The sequence below is a fragment of the Cibotium barometz genome, chromosome 57 (genome assembly GCF_041138505.1).
Source record: "Cibotium barometz isolate CiBa-2024 chromosome 57, ASM4113850v1, whole genome shotgun sequence".
Taxonomy (NCBI): domain Eukaryota; kingdom Viridiplantae; phylum Streptophyta; class Polypodiopsida; order Cyatheales; family Cibotiaceae; genus Cibotium; species Cibotium barometz.
This window is the reverse complement of record NC_141102.1, coordinates 34,742,447-34,761,999: the sequence shown is the minus strand read 5'-3', so window position 1 is coordinate 34,761,999 and position 19,553 is coordinate 34,742,447. Positions and strand designations below refer to the sequence as shown.

Here is a 19,553-nt window from a genome sequence, read left to right as displayed (position 1 = left end):
CCTCATGGAGATCACCGTGAAGAAAAGCAGTCTTCACATCCATCTGAATCAAGTCCAGATCATCATGCGCAACCAAAGCCAACACAGCTCTAAGTGTGGTCATTTTGACCACTGGAGAGAAGATCTCATCAAAGTCCACACCATATTCCTGCTTGAAGCCCTTAGCCACTAACCTGGCTTTGTATCTTGGCTTTGCATCTGATGCAACTTTGAGCCTGTAAACCCCACTTGCATGGCAAAACCTTCTTGCTTGCAGGCAAATGCACCAACTTCCAAGTTCCATTTTTATGCAGAGAATCCATCTCTGACTTCATGGCACGCTCCCATAGAGCCTTGTCTGCCCTCTGTAAAGCCTCTTTATAACATGAGGGCTCCCCACAGTCAGTAAGCATCGAGTAGTCAACCCCTGGAACAAACCTGTCAGGGGCTCTGGAGGGTCTTGTGGACCTCCGTACCCAATGACCATCATTTGCAGGTTGCTGTCCAGCCTGCATATCACCCATTGGTGGCTCCTGTTCCATGCCATAAGGCTGAAAAATCATGCCCGGTATCTCCTCTAACTGTGGTATATCCATAGGGATATCTTCTGCCATCTCTGGCTGTCCATTTGGACCATTTTCAGCACCATTTAAGGGCTGGTTTTCCTGCTGTAATGGCTGATTTACAGCCCTTTGTTGTTGTCCATGATGTCCATCATCATCAAAGATGACTCTGCGAGGCTCCTGTTGCCTTGCAGGCTCCTTATACATGCATGTTTCATCAAAAATGACATCATTGCTGCGTATGATCTTTCTATTCATGGGATCCCAAAGTCTATACCCCATTTCACCTCTGTCACCATATCCTAGGAATATGCATTTGTGAGACTTAGGATCAAGTTTGGTGCGCATTTTCCTGCGTACGCAAGGCAACCAAACACTCTGGCACTTTCCCACCAAGCCTCGTGTTAGGTGACCTATTTATAAGGTGAACGGCTGTCATAACAGCTTCAGCCCAAAAACCATGAGGTAATGCAGCATGTGACAACATAGAACGGACCTTCTCCTGAATGGTCCTGTTCATCCTCTCTGCTGTCCCGTTTTGTGGAGGATCATAAGGAGTAGAGAGCTCCCTCTTGATGCCTTTAGCATCACAAAAGTCCTGAAACTGTTTGGACATATACTCTCCACCATTGTCGGAACGCAAAGCCTTCAGTGTTTTGCCAGTTTGATTCTCAACAAGAGCAACAAACTTCTGAAACACTGAGAATGTATCACTCTTCAAACGAAGAGGATAGACCCACACCTTGCGTGTGGCATCATCAATAAAAAACACAAAATATTTTGCCCCTCCCAAAGAAAGCTGAGGCATCTCACATACATCTGTATGCACAAGCTCTAACTGAGTATCTTTCTGTCCAAGAGCTTTCTTGTGGGGGCACTGTAGTTGCCTACCATATATACAATGCTCACAAAACTGAAAACTTGAAAACTTTAGAGAAGGCAAGTAACCCAAATGAGACAATTGCTCCATTCCTTTGACACTCATGTGTCCGAACCGGCTATGCCACAGAGATTTCCGGCAGCTCGGTTGCATTTACATTAGCATGGTGACAAACACCTGCATGCATAAAATAAAGAGTGTCCACCTTAGAGCCTCTGGCAACAACCAGTGAGCCCTTACTAATTTTCCACTTTCCACTACCAAATGTGGTAACATAATCAGCATCATCAAGGTGTCCAGTAGAAAGCAGGTTCTTCTTGATCTCAGGCACATGCCTGACATCATGGAGCATAAGCTGTGAGCCATCTGAAAACACAAGCCTCACATCACCTCTGCCAAGAATCTTGCATGCATGGTTATCACCCAAATAAACCACTCCTTCATTGCCAGCAGTATACCTGACAAACAAGTCTCTGCAACCTGTGACATGAAAGGAGGCACCTGAATCAATGATCCATGAGTGCATACCATGACCACCTGTAAGAAGTAATGCAGATGATTTGAGAGGAAGGAAAGCTTGTTGGGCGGATTTAATGCAAGATTTTGATTTTGAGATCCGTTATCGGAAAGGGTCCATGAATAGTATTGTAGATGCGCTTAGTCGAATTAGAGAGGTGAATACTTTGTCGTTCACCGAGATTTCTATTGACTTATTTCAGTCATTGAGAGGGCTTTGCAGGATTGATAGTTATTTTGGTCCATTTTAGCAGAAGATCCAGGATGAGAGCTCATTGATTGACCAAGACTCGATGACTGAGCAATCTACCATTCAGGCTGCAGGAGGCCAGTGGATGATTCGGAATGTTTTACTATTCGGTAATGACAAAGTTTGTGTACCACAGATCCCGGACATTAGGTCCAAGATTCTTAAGGAGTGTCACGATGCCCCTTCTGCTGGACACCCTGGGGTACACAGGACGCTTTCGTTAGTGAAACACACTTTTTATTGGCCAAAGATGAACGGGTATGTAGAAGATTATGTTCTCAAGTATCAAATTTGTCAGGCAAATAAAGCTGAACGCTTTAGACAGGCTGGGTTGTTGCATCCTTTGCTAATCCCAGGTAATAAATGAGAAAGTATTTCCATGGATTTTATTACCGCAAGACTAGTTTCGAGGCTTGGGGAAGCTTGGAACTAGGCAGGCTGATTGACGAGCTGAGTTAGGGATATACTAACGGGCGGGCATCCAAGTATGGACGGGCGGGCGCCCAAGTGTGGACGCCCGATGACCGGCCAAGAGCCTATAAAAGGGTGGCCAAGGTTAGTTATTGGGATATAGAGAATCTTGCAAGTTTGTGAGAGCTCTATGGTCTTGGAGCCTGGATCTAGTGCAGACGTGCACCTGCTTTATGCAGCCGAGGCCGGCAACGATCTCGAGGCCCGCGAGGGCAGCTTCGTGGCGGCATGGGACGTCGCGAGGAGGAGATTGGTCGGTACGTCATCATAGTTAGCTCAACTCGTGGCTCGGTGGGGACAGCCAAGACTGTGGGCTTGCCCACGGCTGTCATGGTTGGGAGGTGAGTTAGGCTTGCACCCCCTTGTTGTTTGTTTGTTTGTTTGTTTGCAGGATTCGAGTCTCGAACCAAGATCGATCACGAGGGGATCCGAGGGGATTTGACACTTAGGACTGAAGCACTAGAGTTTTTGGCTGAGATTGATGTATGGACAAGACAAGAGTCTCAAAGCACACATGCTTCTGCACTTGTCTACTGCAGGATATGATGAAGAATGAGATGATTTATGCAAGGCTTGAGCTGCTGCTTATATATGGGTTCAGGCTGCTGGTCGATGGGTGTTATTGCTGTTGGCCTGTTTTAATGTGCTCATGACTGCTGTTTTTAGCATTAAAAACTTATCAAATCAAGTCATCACATTTCACACGTGTGGTGTATGCTGCCATAGCAGCACCTCTGTACTTGGCCTCTGTATTGGATAGAGCAACTGTAGGCTGCTTCTTGTTGCTCCAAGTCACAGCAGCACTCCCCAAAGAAAACATGAAGCCACTAGTAGATCTTCTATATCTGAGATACTACCAGCCCAATCAGCATCTGTGTACCCATGTACACATATCTCTGTCCCAGTTTCATAAAATAGTCCACAATGCAAACTAGACCTCACATACCTCAGTATGCGTCTCAATGCATCCAAATGCGGCTTTCGAGGAACCTGCATAAACTGACTCACTAACCCAACAGCATAGCTCAAATCTAGGCTGGTGATCGTCATGTAGATCAAGCTTCCTACTATGCGCCTATACATAGTAGGATCCTCCAAAATCTCTCCTGAATCTGCACTCAACTTTCCATTCTGATCCAATGGCACGGAGATAGGCTTACAGCCTGTCATGTGCTCCATTTCCAAATGGATAGCAAGACAGCCCTTTGGAGATTCCTCCACACGTAATGTGGAGTGGCCAGCCATCATCCACCAATCACTCACAATCCAATGTCAAATGCAAAAGTGACAAGTACACCTAGTAAGAGAGCAAAAACCTTGGCTTTGATGCCAATGAAGTCGGGTTTACTTTAATTGTCACTTAAATACACTTAAACATTAAACCATGAAAATGATTGAAAAGACGATTCCACGACACACTCACTCCTCTAGCACTTGTTCAAAACGCACAAGAGACTACACTAGGGACTGAATGGGCCGCGATGACCCCCCCTCTCTCCTCCCGGGAATTATATAGTCCAATAGAGTGATGAACAAGTATGGGGTGCCAAGCACCAAATCTCCAATTGCATAATGAATACAAAGTAAAACAAGAATTTCCTTGACCATCTAGGTAGCTATGGAAGGTAGCTGGTCAAAGCCCTTCATCCTAGTGACATCACAAGGGACAACCTCCGCCCAAATGGAGAGAAAACTCCCCACAAATGCTACACAGCGAGAGAGAGGGGAGGCACAACCTCTTATTCAAATGACATCGAATGAACAAGAGACAATCCACCGCCTAGATGACAGCATTGAGGGAGAACTCCAAAGTTTTAGGTGTGGCATAGCACCCCAAAGAGTGCTTGGGGGCTATCCAAATGTCTCTCAGCCAAAATCCCTTGACGGGGCCTCCAATGGAACCCTAAAATGGCTCCAAAACCTTAATTATGGTAACAATGCAAACCCTAATGCTGGTTCAGCCTTGTAACAAAAAAAACAACTTGTTTTCCTTGCCTTGGGGACTCTAGGGCTTCATCAAATAAGTGAAAATGCTGTCAAAACCTACAAACCCTAATTTCCAGCCCTAAAACTTTGATTTGCAGATGATCTAGGCATTTTAACGCAATGAAACTTGGTACATAGATGATTCCCACCAAGAAGAAGCATGAGATGGCTGCCCCTCACCTATACTTTCTAATTTATAGCTGATAAATACTAATTTCCCGGAGTTTGGCTCATCTCCCGCCGATGAAACTTTGTGGAGAGGTCAAGGACAGCATGAGGAACCTGTTTGCAGCTGGTCGTACATCATTAGGGTTGGGTCATCCAGGTGTGAATATGAAATTAGGGTTTCTGTCTTGTTTCTTGGTCGTACAACACCTCCACACCCTCCAAAATCAACTTCAAAAACGTCCTGTGCATGTGGAACTAGTGGGGTTAGGTGAAAGAAGGGCTTCCAAGGATAGAAACTAGCCAAATGTCAGGTGGAGAAGGGTGGACATAATTGGGAGGGTGGACAGCCAATAATTGCCAAAAGAGGGTGCCCATGGTTAAAAATTGTGGGAACATGCCAATGAGGTGATAACCCAAGTGGTGAAGGTGTTTGTCTCTTGGGTTCAAAACCCCACAAGGTGTGCTTCCTTAGCGGCATCGCCTAAGGGCATGCCGCCTATCGGCGTATAAAAGCACCACGGGAGGTGAAAATTGGTAACTACGGGAGGATCTTGGGGCTAAGGCTAGTCGGGAAAAAAATTGAAATTGTGGGAACATGCCCAATTCACAAAATCTGGTCTACGTCTCAAAGTTGAGACTTTTTGGCCACACTTCTTGGCCCATTTTCTGATCCTTGCAAAATGCCAACCACCAGTCAACATACAATTACAAGCACACGGTCTTGCACATGGTAGTCCGGCAATGCAAGATTAACCCATAGTAGCACATCCCCAGCACAAGAAAATAGGTCACAAAACTTGTAGTTTGTCTAACTCACAAACAACCATGAATGATGTGAATGCATGTACAACTTGGAGATTTTCCATTCACATATCAAGTACAAATACGTAGAGTCCCAAAGACCCAAGTCTGGTGTATGCGCAGTCACATTTGAAGACACACAGAGGCCATCTGCGACATGTCCAGCCCATGCTATAGACAGCCCCACTAGCCAACGGTGGTAATGAACACTGGAGCCAGCCATCACAAAGCCGGCTTCAATACACACTGGACAAACACATGATAACCACTGGTCCGGCCAGCCATACCATGTGATAAAAAACATAGCTTTTGGCTGTCCACACAAGCCCCAAATCCCTCCAAACAAAATTAGCAACTCTGCCCCATATGATTAGGAAGCCCGTGCGTGACAATGGCCTTGGGGTTTAAATTCTTGTATGTTCTTTAGTGTTTCTTCTCATGACAATGGATTAACAAGTTAAGCTTTCTGATAAGATGGTGGGTTTTCTGCAGCCACCCCCTTATGGCGGAATGGTCCAGCAGAAAAACCTGTACTTTGCAATGCGTGTGGCTCAAGGTGGAGAACAAAAGGCACTCTGGTAAATTACATGCCAATGCATTCAGGAGGTCTTGGACTTAAGAGCGGCTCAACAAAGAAAGGCCCAGCCCCTCAGAAGATTAATGAACATCGCTCTCACAAGAGGAAGGAGCCTTCTGATGGGTTTTCTGAGTTCTACTGTGCTTATCCGGGATCGGATCATAACATGAGCGTGGTGTTTGAGGAGGATGCTAGCACCAGGTCAAGTACAGGATCGGGAATCTCATTTTCAGAAAGTTGTGCACAACATACCGTGACAGCAGGCAGAGCTTCAGGTGCTCTTCTAACAATCAGTTGTATACTTGTGTTGCTAAGTGTGCTTGTGCCCTCCTAAAGCTTTTTTTGATCTTGTTCTCGTGTTTGATCTGACTTCATGCAGAGTGCTGGCCTCCATGGGGATGTCATGTTCCTTCAAAAAGGCGCACTATCATGCACCGGCATCGACCCTATGCAAAGAGATTTTCTTATTCCGTCCCTTTATCAGAACCTTTTGTGTGTAAATATTCCTCTGAAGAGGATTTGCTGGTTGAGTATAAACCTTCATCAATGACAGTTGAAATAGGGCTAGGAGGGGTTTTCATCCGACCGCCTGTATCCAGAGTCCTTGCACAAGAATCCCAAGCAAGCTCACTGATGTGTGATAACAAGGAAGTGGACCGGTCAGTTGCTTTGAAGAGTGATATTACCAGAGAAGTCAGTCCAGGTGTACATTTATTAGACCGAAGCACAAAGCATAGAGGAAAAGAGAAAACAAAGCAGTTAGCAAGGAGTAGTGGAGCCGGTTGCACAAGTTTTGTCAGAAGCTGGTTGCCAAACAAAACTCTTCTGTAAGCATAGTTGCATTTTGTCCGGTGAAGCTATGCCTTTCCTACCCTGAGGATTCTGGGACATTTTGTATGTTTGTGCATGCACATGTACATGTGTGTGTGTGTGTGTGTGTGGATGTATGTGACCATGTATATATTACATGCACGCACACGCATGCAAGTAGGTGTGTTTGTGTATATGATAAAAATATAAATTCTAAAAGTAAATATAATATAATATAGTATAAATGTAAGTACAACCATACATATGAATATAAGTATAAATATATATATAATTATGTACTATATGTATATGTATATCTATACGTGTATATGTGTGTGTGTGTGATATATGTACTGTGTGTGTGTGTGTGCACGCATGTGTACACATACACACAAAACATATCTATCTATCTATCGATATATATATGTGTGTGTGTAAAAAAATTGGTTTTATGTATGAATGAATAAATACATAAATGTGTTTCAAACAGTTTTATAAAATGTGTCAATCACTCACAAAGTTTGGGTGTTGGAATCTGCAGAGAGAATTTTCCTTACAATAAACGTGACGTTTTGCAAAGTTGCCATTCACCGCTGGTCTTTGTGGAACTGAAAGTAAATCCATGCAGTCCCGCTACTCAAAGTTCCCATTTTTTTCTCTAGGATTTCACAGTTAAAGATGACTTCATATCTGATCTTATTTTGGGAAGTAACCTGAAATTTCCATTGACATATTGTACATTGTTTTTTTCCTCACTTACTAACAGCTTTTACCGGCTCTTTGCAGGATATAATCAATTCTGATACATTTATGGGTCTTCTAACAGAACAAGAGCAACATCAATTAGTGAGGCACATATCACCAGCAGACGTACTGGATGACAGGTAATTGAGTGGTTTGTTTTAGTGAGGATCTTTTGCTGTTTATTTGTGGCTGTGGTTAGATCTGTTAAATATTTATCTTGGTATGTTTTCATTAAGATTACTAGCTAAGCGCCTGATAGAATTGTTCTCAAGAAGCATAAAGTAGGAAAATCAAAACAAGCCAAAATATAGCTGGTAGAGATGATTAGCTCTAATGCCACTTAATTAGGGTTAGAAAAAAGTAGAAGTAGAAGTAGAGGAGTTGCAATTTTCTCAAGGATAGTATGATTTCACATAATCACATCTTCCTTGCAGCCTGTACAACAAGACTAATGTACAGCAGCAATATATATGCACAGCAACAAGTATTCTTCTTACAGCTAGGTATATCCACACATTTAGAGGAAATTTTCATGCATGAGCAACTAGAGGCAATCTGCTTATGTAAGGAACAAACATGCAGGGAGTATCGATGCTTGGAGTGATGCAAGAACAGGCATGAGCAAGATATCCTGAGTATCCACTACAGTAGTAATTCCAAAGTGTTATGGATGAAACACCCAGAAAAGAAATCACCATGTCCCATCCAAGACCTTACTCTTTGGAAGAACTATGTGGCCACTTTGTATGATGTCCCCAACCAACCCCAACCTGCCATCTCTGCATTCCCCACCCTACCAACTCCACCCCCTTCACCACTTCCCGGCTGAAGGAAGCAATTAAATTGTAAAGCCAAGGATCAGCCTCCAAGTAGAGATTTTGACTTGTGGCTGGGAGATATGGCTGGGAGATACTGGCACTGATCATGGGCAATATATTTAATAAGGCTTTATGTGTAGGCTCTATTTAATAAGGCTCTATGTATAGGCTTCCCCCCATGTTGAACCATTTACACCATAGTCCTACATTGGTAACTATTGGACCATCATGATGGGCCATCTGATGGCTAAGGTGTAAGGATCAGCGCTTGAGAGGCTTTATGGACATTGGTAACTATTGGACCATCATGATGGGCCATCTGATGGCTAAGGTGTGAGGATCAGCGCTTGAGATACACACCAGTGAGCAGGCCGAGTGGGCAAGTCTATGTGGAGAGGGGAAGGCAGGGTTTAGCTGAGACCATTCCTATTTTCACTCTTAGAGCTCTTATATTGAGGGGCAGGCAGGGTTTAGATGAGACCATTCCACCTTGGACCACATTTTCACTCCTAGAGCTCTCATTGATGAGGAGGCTTGGACCAGAGGCAGAAGGTTTTATGTTGCTTCGTGGAGTTACACAGAGCATTTGACCAAGTTGCACGGGCCTGCCTCATCTCATGACTTTGGCTTTGGGATCACAGGTGATGTCATCTGAGCAATTGTGGCATTGTATAACTGCTCACAGGTAGGGTGCGCACCATCATGGGCATGTATTAGGAGGTGAGTAGCACTATCGGTATCCCCCCACTGGTGTGTAGCATGTATTAGGAGGTGGGTAGCACTATCGGTATCCCCCAACTGGTCTCTATATTGGGTTTCCTCCAGGCAGCCACATGTTAGACAGCTGGATATGGTGGTGTGGATCAAGCGACGAGTATCTGGTTGCAATGCAAAATGCTGGCTGCAGGTGAAGCAAGGGCTTGAGCGGTAGGTGAAGGTGGCTGTAGATAGAGCAACATCATGGTTAGTGGTCTCCTATACAGGCTGTGTGGCTATTCAAAGACAGCAACAGGTGGCGCACAGAAGTAGGTGACGTTTTTCGGGGAAAAAAACATATACACAGGCGACGTCCCTTCTTCGAAAAGCTTAGGCAAGGTCTTTAACTTAACAACCTAAGGTTATATGAAAGATCTCTGTCCCCACCGCGCAACGAATTTAGGGGTGCTAGCAGCGGAAGTAGCACTTCTTGCTGCGTGGGGGAGGGTCCCTCACTCGGGGCCTCGCCCACGGATATCCGGACAAGAGACTAATCCCTCGGTTCTTCCAAAACCGAACCCGGAAAAACTTCCCTCGCCCGGAAAGCACGGGCGATTCCTCCAGGATAATTTTACTCTAACGTAGTCAAGAGCCTTAACTAACTGAACTGATTTGACCGAACCCGTAAGTCCCATAGTTAGATCAAGGAAAAGATTGCACTTGGATCATAGAGACCAACACTTTTTTCCTCATTGAGAGGCACAGTTGTTGATTCTTTTCCTTAGAACAATTTTTTATCCGGGATTTACTTCATCTATCGTACCATAACAGAATTGAGTCTCATTTTAGGGATCCATCAGTCGAGCCTAACCCCATCCAGTCCCGTGGGTTAGCCAACCGCCCAACCACTGTAGTGATGGGATCCAATTAAGAATTTGGTTATGTTTTGTCCGAGATACCAGGGAAAAGAGTTCCCAGGTCTCCTAGCCGGATATTCATGTAAACTTAAAACTAGTCACACTACTTATACACCCAATATGAAATTGCTTTTTTCACAGATTCAGCTGTCTTTAAAACAATATTTTAATAAAACTATAGTATCACTGATCATAATCCTTCATAATTGTCCGGGTGAATCCTAATTTTTAATTTTTTCTTTATCGGTGTACCTATGGCATCATTGGCAACCAGAACGCTCACCACCTGTCCACTCAGGGGTCTTTTCGATAGTTCCTAGCTCATAGTACCCGGCAATATTTTCACTTATAAAAATCAAAATGGAATCTCCGTTGAAGATCAGCAAGATCAACCAACAGATCCATATAAAAGAGCCATGGACTCATCCGTTGAGGACCAGCAAGGTCAATCAACCAGATCCATGCCCGAATTCAAAAAACAACTCTTACTCCTTGTTCCAATATCTTTTCCGACGCACGTGTGGGTATCTTCGGCGACCCAGAGCCCGAGCACCGTATGGTCAGCACCCTCTAGGATCCTTCGCAGGTCACCTAACGCTTCACTCATAGGCAGCTTCCTTGGTCCCTCATCCACCGTACCGGAAGCTTACCATTTAAATTAAATCGAGGCTGGTTAAGACCTCGGCCGACCTGGCTGAAGCTCGCGCTCCCCCCCCCCTGCTCGCGCTCACTGCACGCCCTCCCTCCATTCCCGCCCTCGCGTCTGCTCCCCCCCCCCCCCCCCCCCCCCCGCCTGCCCTCGCGTTTGCCCCCCTTCCCCCGTCGGGTTGTCCTGTGCGTCCCAGCGCTGTAGCGCCCGCCGTCCCCTGCCCCTGCTCCTCTCCTTCGCGCCCTCCCTTCCTTCTTCAGCGCCCCGCTCCCCCTTTCGCCAATCGTCGCCCTATTTTCCTCCCCACCCCCTTTTTCACGCTGCTTCCGCCTCCCCCCTGGGGTTTTTTTTGTCTTCGCCGCCTTACTTCCCCCTCTCCTTTTTTCTGTTTTTTCCGTCCCTTGGGTTTTTCTTTTTGCTTTCCGCCTTCCCCCTCCGTCCTTTGTGTGCAGCTCGGTCCTTGCAGGACTCTCCGCATTTGCTCCGCCTTCGACATAGCTTCAGACACTGATGGAGGCTTCTCCCGCCCCACCTCAGAGGGACTCTCCCACAGCCCCCTCGCCCGCCCTTGAGGATACTCCCATCAGGCTTTCTCTTTCGCCAGAACAGGAAGCGAGCCTCGCCGCAGAGGTGGAACGCCTCCAGGCACATTCCACCATCTGCCGTATAGTCGGCACTCCCTCCAGCAGAGGAGAGATCCGGGATCTTCTCCAGGCTCGCCTTCTTGTAGATGTGGGCAAGATCCTGGACGTTCAGCTACTGGGCCGTGGACACTACTAGATCGAGTTCGAGACAGCCCAGAGCGTGGCCAAGGTCCTAGCCATGAGTCCCCTTGACATCAGGGGTGCTCAGGCATTCTTCAGTCCTTGGCAGCATGGCTTTGACCCAGCAGCGGCCGAGCAGGGAGAGCGCCTTTTCCATGTTACAGTTTGCTTCCCTGTACTCCGCCGTGAGTACCTTCTGCTCCTTTCTAGGCTAGGAGCATTGGTGGGTTCGGTGCTAGAGACTGGCCCCACAGCAGCTTCAGTGGTGGCCAAAGCAGCTGGGCTACCTTCGATCAGAGTTTTGGTTCCTGACATCTCCTTCCTTCCGAAGGTCATTCAGCTACCTAGGATAGGGGGGGGGGATGGATTGATCAGAGAGTGGAGTTCTCGGGGTTCCCGAACCAGTGCTTTATTTGCAGGCAGGTCGGCCATCTGGCCAAGGCCTGCCCTCGCAAGAGACCCCGACCTTCCAAGGCCTGCCCTCGCAAGAGACCCCGACCTTCACCGCAGCAGCAGGTCCCTGATGGCCCGCCCACAGATGCGGCTTGGCAGGCAGCCTCCGGGACACCTGCTCAGCCCACAGAGACCTCGGAGTGGCAGCCTGGAAAGGGGCGCCGTCGAGGGAGACAGCCACAGCAGCACGCCCAGAGACCGATGCAGCAGCAGCCACAGTCTCAGCATCACTGGGTTCCTGTGAGGAACAACTTTGCTCCCCTCCAAGAGGAGATCCCTGCGCCGACTGAGGACCAGGAGATGCCAGCACTCCCTCCTTCACCCCCCCCTCCCCTGTCCCCCCCTCCCGCCTCGCTTCCACCTTCGCCTCCTCCCGTCCCCGCTCCGGTTTCGGCAGCGGCTCCTTCTCCACCCCCTTCTCCCCCCCCTCCTCCCCCCTGCCCGCCTCAGCTCCCCGGGAGGCCCTGGCAAGCCCCTGGCGTTCACCTGTAGTCCGGAGGGCTTTGAGCACCGACCTTGCTCGAGCACCGTAGAGGAGACTTACCATGCCGATTCAGGCTTCACGGATATCATCTTTCCGCAGTCGGCTGAGTCGTCTCGGCACTAGACAGCGCTCGGAGGCTTTTGATTACTCCTTCACACGGCTTTTTGGAGTAGAGGGCCCCCATGAGCCAGCACCCATCAGAGTTCATGTAGTGATACCTCCGGCCCGCGGGGAGGAGGCACTTGATTCAGCGGTGGCCTTCTCGTTCCCTCTCTATGGCCCATGCGACCGGGAGTGTGCAGTTGAGTTTTCTCACCATGTGAGCGATCTGGAGGTGACAGATGTGATAGGCCGACTATGGGAGTTGGCTCATTTTTTCTTGGATCCCGGGAGTGTGGATGCCTCAGGGATTCGTCATTTGGTCGTTCGCATAGTGGCAGACTTAGCACACGACCCTGGATATGTATGCATACACGAGGTTGATCTGTCTGAGCGGGAGGCAGTCGCCATGGGACACAGTCACTGGCGCCTGATCCGTGATTCTTGCAGCACACCAGGTGGGCAGATTCGTAGCCGCTCGGATGGGGACTATTCTCCATCCAAGCCGCTTGCGAAGGCCCGCCGTACGGCTGAGACAGCATCCACCTCAGCAGGTCATCCATGAGGATCATCTCATGGAATGTACAGGGCCTTGGCGGAGCACATTATATACGTTATCGTGGTTGCTTGAGGCAGGAGCTTCAGAGATGCCTGGTTGGGGGCAGTATTGATATTTTGATGATGCAGGAGCACCACTTGGGTGAGAGCAGGATCCGGAGATATGGTTCGGTGATGCCTGGTAGATGGGACACCTTTTGGTCTGCAGGGTTTGGCCCTTTGGGTGGACAGGGAGGAGTGTGTACAAGTCCATAAGTTATAGTACATAGTACACATAGTACATTTAATGTACTAAGTGCACTATGTGTACTAGTGCAATATTCATGTGTGATAGGGGAGTCACACACTCAATCATGAGTTGACTTATCCCCACAACTCTCTCTCTCTCTCTCCCTTGTTTCTCTGTGTATGTTGTTGGGGTAAAGGCATAATGCCCACCCTTATAGTGTGTACAAGCCCATAAGTTATAGTACATAGTACACTTAGTACTTTTAATGTACTATGTGCACACTGTGTACTAGTGCAATATACATGTGTGATAGGGGAGTCACACACTCACACTTGGTGAGTTGACTTATCCCCACAACTCTCTCTCTCTCTCTCTCTCCCTTGTTTCTCTGTGTATGTCTCCCACATGAATTAACCTAACCCTAATTCTTCTCTTCTCCCATTTAACTGGTATCAGAGCCCTGGTTTTGTTCTCGTGTGATAGGGGAGTCACACACTCAATCATGAGTTGACTTATCCCCACAACTCTCTCTCTCTCTCTCCCTTGTTTCTCTGTGTATGTCTCCCACATGAACTCTAACTCTTAACCCTAATTCTCCCATTCAACTGGTATCAGAGCCAGTCTGCAGCTCTCTGCATGTGTAGTATACTTCCAACATGATGGTGGAGCTAGGCGCCTACAACTGTCTGTGTTGAACGTAGGAAAGCGTAGCTCTCTCTCTCTCTCTCTCTGCAATTTACGCAGGCTGCAGCTGAATCAGGTCGACTAGTAGTTGACGTGGTAGAGCTACGTGTAGCATTAGCCACAAGTCAGCAGTCGCGAGAGGTGGCAGCTCGGGCACGTAGAAGGGCAAGCGCTAGGCGAAGGCAGGCGTGTAATCGTGAAGGGCGAATCCAAGGGGGCATCGGCGTGGTACCTGGATTCGACGTTGGGAAGCGTGTAGCGCTACACGGCGCTGGCGACTAGGCGAAGTCGGTGGCGGGTGTCCATACTCAGGCGATGAACCAGTCGCTCGCAGGTAGTCGAGCGAACATGTCTATGAGTCAGCACACGCAGGTGAAGGCGGCGGTGAACGAACACGTGACCACGTGGTAGCGGGCGGCAGCAAGAAGCCACCAAACGAAGGAGAAGGTGGTGCTGCATCCACCCGTGGGCGTCCCAGCGGAGAGGCCTCCTCTTCCCCATCGCGTCTTAACACACAGCTTCAGCCCTGCCCGCTTCTCTTACTGCTGAAGAGTGGGAAGATATGGATGAGCTGGCAAGATCTACTATCATGTTGTCTGTGTCAGACTCATTACTTTTCAGCATTTGTGAAGAGAAGACAGCTTGGAGAATGTGGCACAGATTGCAGGACTTGTATGCCCAACAAAGTGCCTCAAGCAAAGTGTATTGGTTGAAGAAACTCATAGGTCTTCAGATGAAGGAAGGGGCGTCTATGACAGCCCATCTAAATGAGTTTAATGGTATTGTCAGCCAGGTCATTAATCAAAAGTTGGCAATGGATGATGAGTTCAAAGCCACTTTTCTGTTATGCACTTTGCCAGAGAGTTGGGACACATTCAGGACAGCCACTAGCAATTCGCATGCTATGCTGTCATATGCAGATGTTGAGGGTGCTCTTCTTCAAGAAGAGATGAACAGAAAAAACAACTCTGTTGGAAAGTCCAATGCAATGAATGCACGTGGGAGATCCCAGCAAAGGGGGAAAAGCCAAGAAAGGGGAAGGAGCAAGTCTCGCTCCAAAAAGGATTTGGAATGCCATTATTGTGGCAAGAAGGGACACATTAAAAAGCAATGCTACAAATGGAAAAATGATCAAAAGGAAAAGGGATCAGGCAAAGACAAAGAGAAAGATGAAGCCAAAGATGTAAAGCCAAAGGGCAAAAGTGGAGTCAAGATTGAAGAAATCAATGTGTCACATGCAGGTGGCAGTGAGGATGAGGTCCTATTTACGTCTTCACTTGATGCCCATTCACTTCTTACAAGTGGTCATGGTATGCACTCATGGATCATTGATTTAGGTGCCTCCTTTCATGTCACAGGTTGCAGAGACTTGTTTGTCAGGTATAGTGCTGGCAATGAAGGAGTGGTTTATTTGGGTGATAACCATGCATGCAAGATTCTTGGCAGAGGTGATGTAAGGCTTGTATTTTCAGATGGCTCACAGCTTATGCTCCATGATGTCAGGCATGTGCCTGAGATCAAGAAGAATCTGCTTTCTACTGGACAGCTTGATGATGCTGATTATGTTACCACATTTGGTCGTGGAAAGTGGAAGATTAGTAAGGGCTCACTGGTTGTTGCCAAAGGCTCTAAGGTGGACACTCTTTACTTCATGCATGCAGGTGTTTGTCACCATGCTAATGTAAATGCAACCGAGCTGCCGGAAATTTCTATGTGGCATAGCCGGTTGGGACACATGAGTGTCAAGGGAATGGAGCAATTGTCTCGTTTGGGTTACTTGCCTTCTCTAAAGTTTTCAAGTTTTCAGTTTTGTGAGCATTGTATTTATGGCAGGCAACTCCAGTGCCCCCACAAGAAAGCTCTTGGACAGAAAGATGCTCAGTTAGAGCTTGTGCATACAGATGTATGTGAGATGCCTCAGCTTTCTTTGGGAGGGGCAAAATATTTTGTCTTTTATTGATGATGCCACACGCAAGGTGTGGGTTTATCCTCTTCGTTTGAAGAGTGATACATTTTCAGTGTTTGAGAAGTTTGTTGCTCTTGTTGAGAATCAAACTGGCAAAACACTGAAGGCTTTGCGTTCCGACAATGGCGGAGAGTATATGTCCAAACAGTTTCAGGACTTTTGTGATGCTAAAGGCATCAAGAGGGAGCTCTCTACTCCTTATGATCCTCCACAAAACGGGACAGCAGAGAGGATGAACAGGACCATACAGGAGAAGGTCCGTTCTATGTTGTCACATGGTGCGTTACCTCATGGTTTTTGGGCTGAAGCTGTTATGACAGCCGTTCACCTTATAAACAGGTCACCTAACACGAGGCTTGGTGGGAAAGTGCCAGAAGAAGTATGGACTAGAAAGCCTCCGTCATACAAGCACTTGAGAGTGTTTGGTTGCGTTGCGTACGTGCACATACGCAGGGAAATGCGCACCAAACTTGATCCTAAGTCTCACAAATGCATATTCCTAGGATATGGTGACAGAGGTGAAATGGGGTATAGACTTTGGGATCCCGTGAATAGAAAGATTATACGCAGCAATGATGTCATTTTTGATGAAACATGCATGTATAAGGAGCCTGCAAGGCAACAGGAGCCTGGCAGAGTCATCTTTGATGATGATGGACATCATGGACAACAACCAAGGGCTGTAAATCAGCCATTACAGCAGGAAAACCAGCCCTTAAATGGTGCTGAAAATGGTCCAAATGGACAGCCAGAGATGGCAGAAGATATCCCTATGGATATACCACAGTTAGAAGAAATACCGGGCATGATATTTCAGCCTTATGGCATGGAACAGGAGCCACCAATGGGTGATATGCAGGCTGGACAGCAACCTGCAAATGATGGTCATTGGGTACGGAGGTCCACTAGACCCTCCAGAGCCCCTGACAGGTTTGTTCCAGGGGTTGACTACTTGATGCTCACTGACTGTGGGGAGCCCTCATGTTATAAGGAGGCTTTACAGAGGGCAGACAAGGCTCTTTGGGAGCGTGCCATGAAGTCAAAGATGGATTCTCTGCATAAAAATGGAACATGGAAGTTGGTGCATTTGCCTGCAAGCAAGAAGGTTTTGCCATGCAAGTGGGTTTACAGGCTCAAAGTTGCACCAGATGCAAAGCCAAGATACAAAGCCAGGTTAGTGGCTAAGGGCTTCAAGCAGGAATATGGTGTGGACTTTGATGAGATCTTCTCTCCAGTGGTCAAAATGACCACACTTGGAGCTGTGTTGGCTTTGGTTGCGCATGATGATCTGGACTTGATTCAGATGGATGTGAAGACTGCTTTTCTTCACGGTGATCTCCATGAGGAGATATATATGCAACAGCCAGAGGGTTATGCAGTAAGTGGAAAGGAGAAGCTTGTATGCAAGCTGAAAAAGAGTCTTTATGGGCTCAAACAGGCACCAAGGGAATGGTATCATAAATTTGATACATTTATGAAATCTCAGAAATTCAGGAGAAGTGACATAGATCACTGCTTGTACACCAAGAAAGCTTTGGATGGCAGTCTATTGATCCTCATCTTGTATGTTGATGATATGTTGATTGCCGGGAAATCTCGTAAGGAGATGGATACCTTGAAGCAGAGGCTGCATCAAACCTTTGATATGAAGGATTTGGGTGATGCCAATCACATATTGGGTATGCGGATACTTCGGGACAGAAATCAGCATGTGTTGTATTTGTCTCAGAAGGAATACATTGGCAAAGTCTTGCAGAGGTTCAATATGGACGGGGGGGAAGAAGACTAGTACTCCTTTGCCTCCATATGTGAAACTCAGTGCTATGGACAGCCCACAGTCAGATAGAGACAGGGCTGATATGGCCAAGATTCCGTATGCTTCAGCTTGTGGCAGTCTCATGTATGCCATGGTTGCTACTAGGCCGGACATTGCATTTGCAGTGGGAGTGGTTTCTAGATACATGGCCAACCCTGGCAAGAAGCATTGGGAAGCAGTGAAAGGTGTCATGAGATACCTGAAGGACACACAGGATATGTGCATTTGTTTTGGCAAACAGGATGCATTAGTGCATGGTTACACGGATTCGGATTATGCCGGTCATCCAGATAATCGGAAGTCTACTACCGGTTATGTGTTTACATTCACAGGAGGTGCTGTGTCATGGATATCCAGGATGCAGAAGTGCACTGCCTTATCTACTACAGAGGCCGAGTATATTGCAGCCACAGAGGCTTGCAAGGAGGCATTATGGCTATCTCGGTTAGTGGTTGATTTGGGTTATACAGGGGATATTCCATTGTTGCATTGTGACAGTCAGAGTGCCATCCAGTTGGCAAAGAACCCTGTCTTTCATTCCAAGACGAAGCATGTGGATGTGAAGTATCACTTCATCAGAGAGGTGATAGAGAACAAGCAAATTCAGCTTGTTAAGATTCATACGGCGGATGACAACCCGGCTGATCTCTTGACAAAGAGTTTGCCTCCGGAGCGGTTTGCTCATTGCAGACACTTGATGGGCATTGGATGAGGCCAGTTTCAGCCTTGATATGGCCTTGTATATTATCATGTACATGCTGATTTTTTCTTTTCCTTCATTTAAGGGCACTTTGCCTTTAAGTGGGAGGTTGTTGGGGTAAAGGCATAATGCCCACCCTTATAGTGTGTACAAGCCCATAAGTTATAGTACATAGTATACTTAGTACATTTAATGTACTAAGTGCACTATGTGTACTAGTGCAATATACATGTGTGATAGGGGAGTCACACACTCAATCATGAGTTGACTTATCCCCACAACTCTCTCTCTCTCTCTCTCTCTCCCTTGTTTCTCTGTGTATGTCTCCCACATGAACTCTAACTCTTAACCCTAATTCTCCCATTCACAACCCAATGCCTCTGTTATCCTGCACAAACTGTATGCCCAAATAGTAGTGTACAAGCCCCAAATCAGACATGTCAAATGTTTGTTGCAGTATCTCTTTAAAAGCTGCAATTTTGTCATCATTTGATCCCATGAGCAAAAGATCATCTACATAAAGACTGATGACCAGCAGATGTTTCTCTTCTTTCTTTACATACAAAGTGGCTTCTGATGGACTGTTCACAAAACCTTGAGTGAGTAGGAAAGCATCTATCTTTGCATACCAAGCTCGTGGAGCTTATTTCAAACCATACAAGGCCTTTTTCAGCCTGCATACTTTCCCTTCATGACCATGTTCTGCAAAACCTATGGGCTGATGTACATAAACTTTCTCCTCGAGGTCCCCATGTAGGAAAGCAGTCTTGATGTCCAAGTGGTGAACAACACAACCACGATGTGCAGCCAATGCAATGACACACCTAAGTGTCGACATACGGGATGTAGGAGCAAATGTCTCCTCATAATCAATGCCCCTCTTCTGTGCATAGCCCTTTGCAACTAGACGGGCTTTGTACCTGTCAATGGATCCATCTGCATGTCTTTTCAACTTATAGACCCACTTAGTACCAA

At 46.9% G+C, this 19,553-nt stretch overlaps 1 protein-coding gene across 2 annotated transcripts in view; it reads left to right on the top strand.

The window, feature by feature from the left end:
• Positions 1-19,553, top strand: part of LOC147606690 (GATA transcription factor 26-like) — a 56,308-nt gene that overhangs the window by 21,717 nt on the left and 15,038 nt on the right. For both annotated transcript variants that reach the window (XM_086791683.1, XM_086791684.1), the window contains 4 exons: positions 6,107-6,466; positions 6,571-7,018; positions 7,543-7,615; positions 7,788-7,885. In XM_086791683.1, the coding sequence (XP_086647809.1) occupies positions 6,107-6,466; positions 6,571-7,018; positions 7,543-7,615; positions 7,788-7,885 (979 nt within the window). The remainder of the gene's footprint in view (positions 1-6,106; positions 6,467-6,570; positions 7,019-7,542; positions 7,616-7,787; positions 7,886-19,553) is intronic.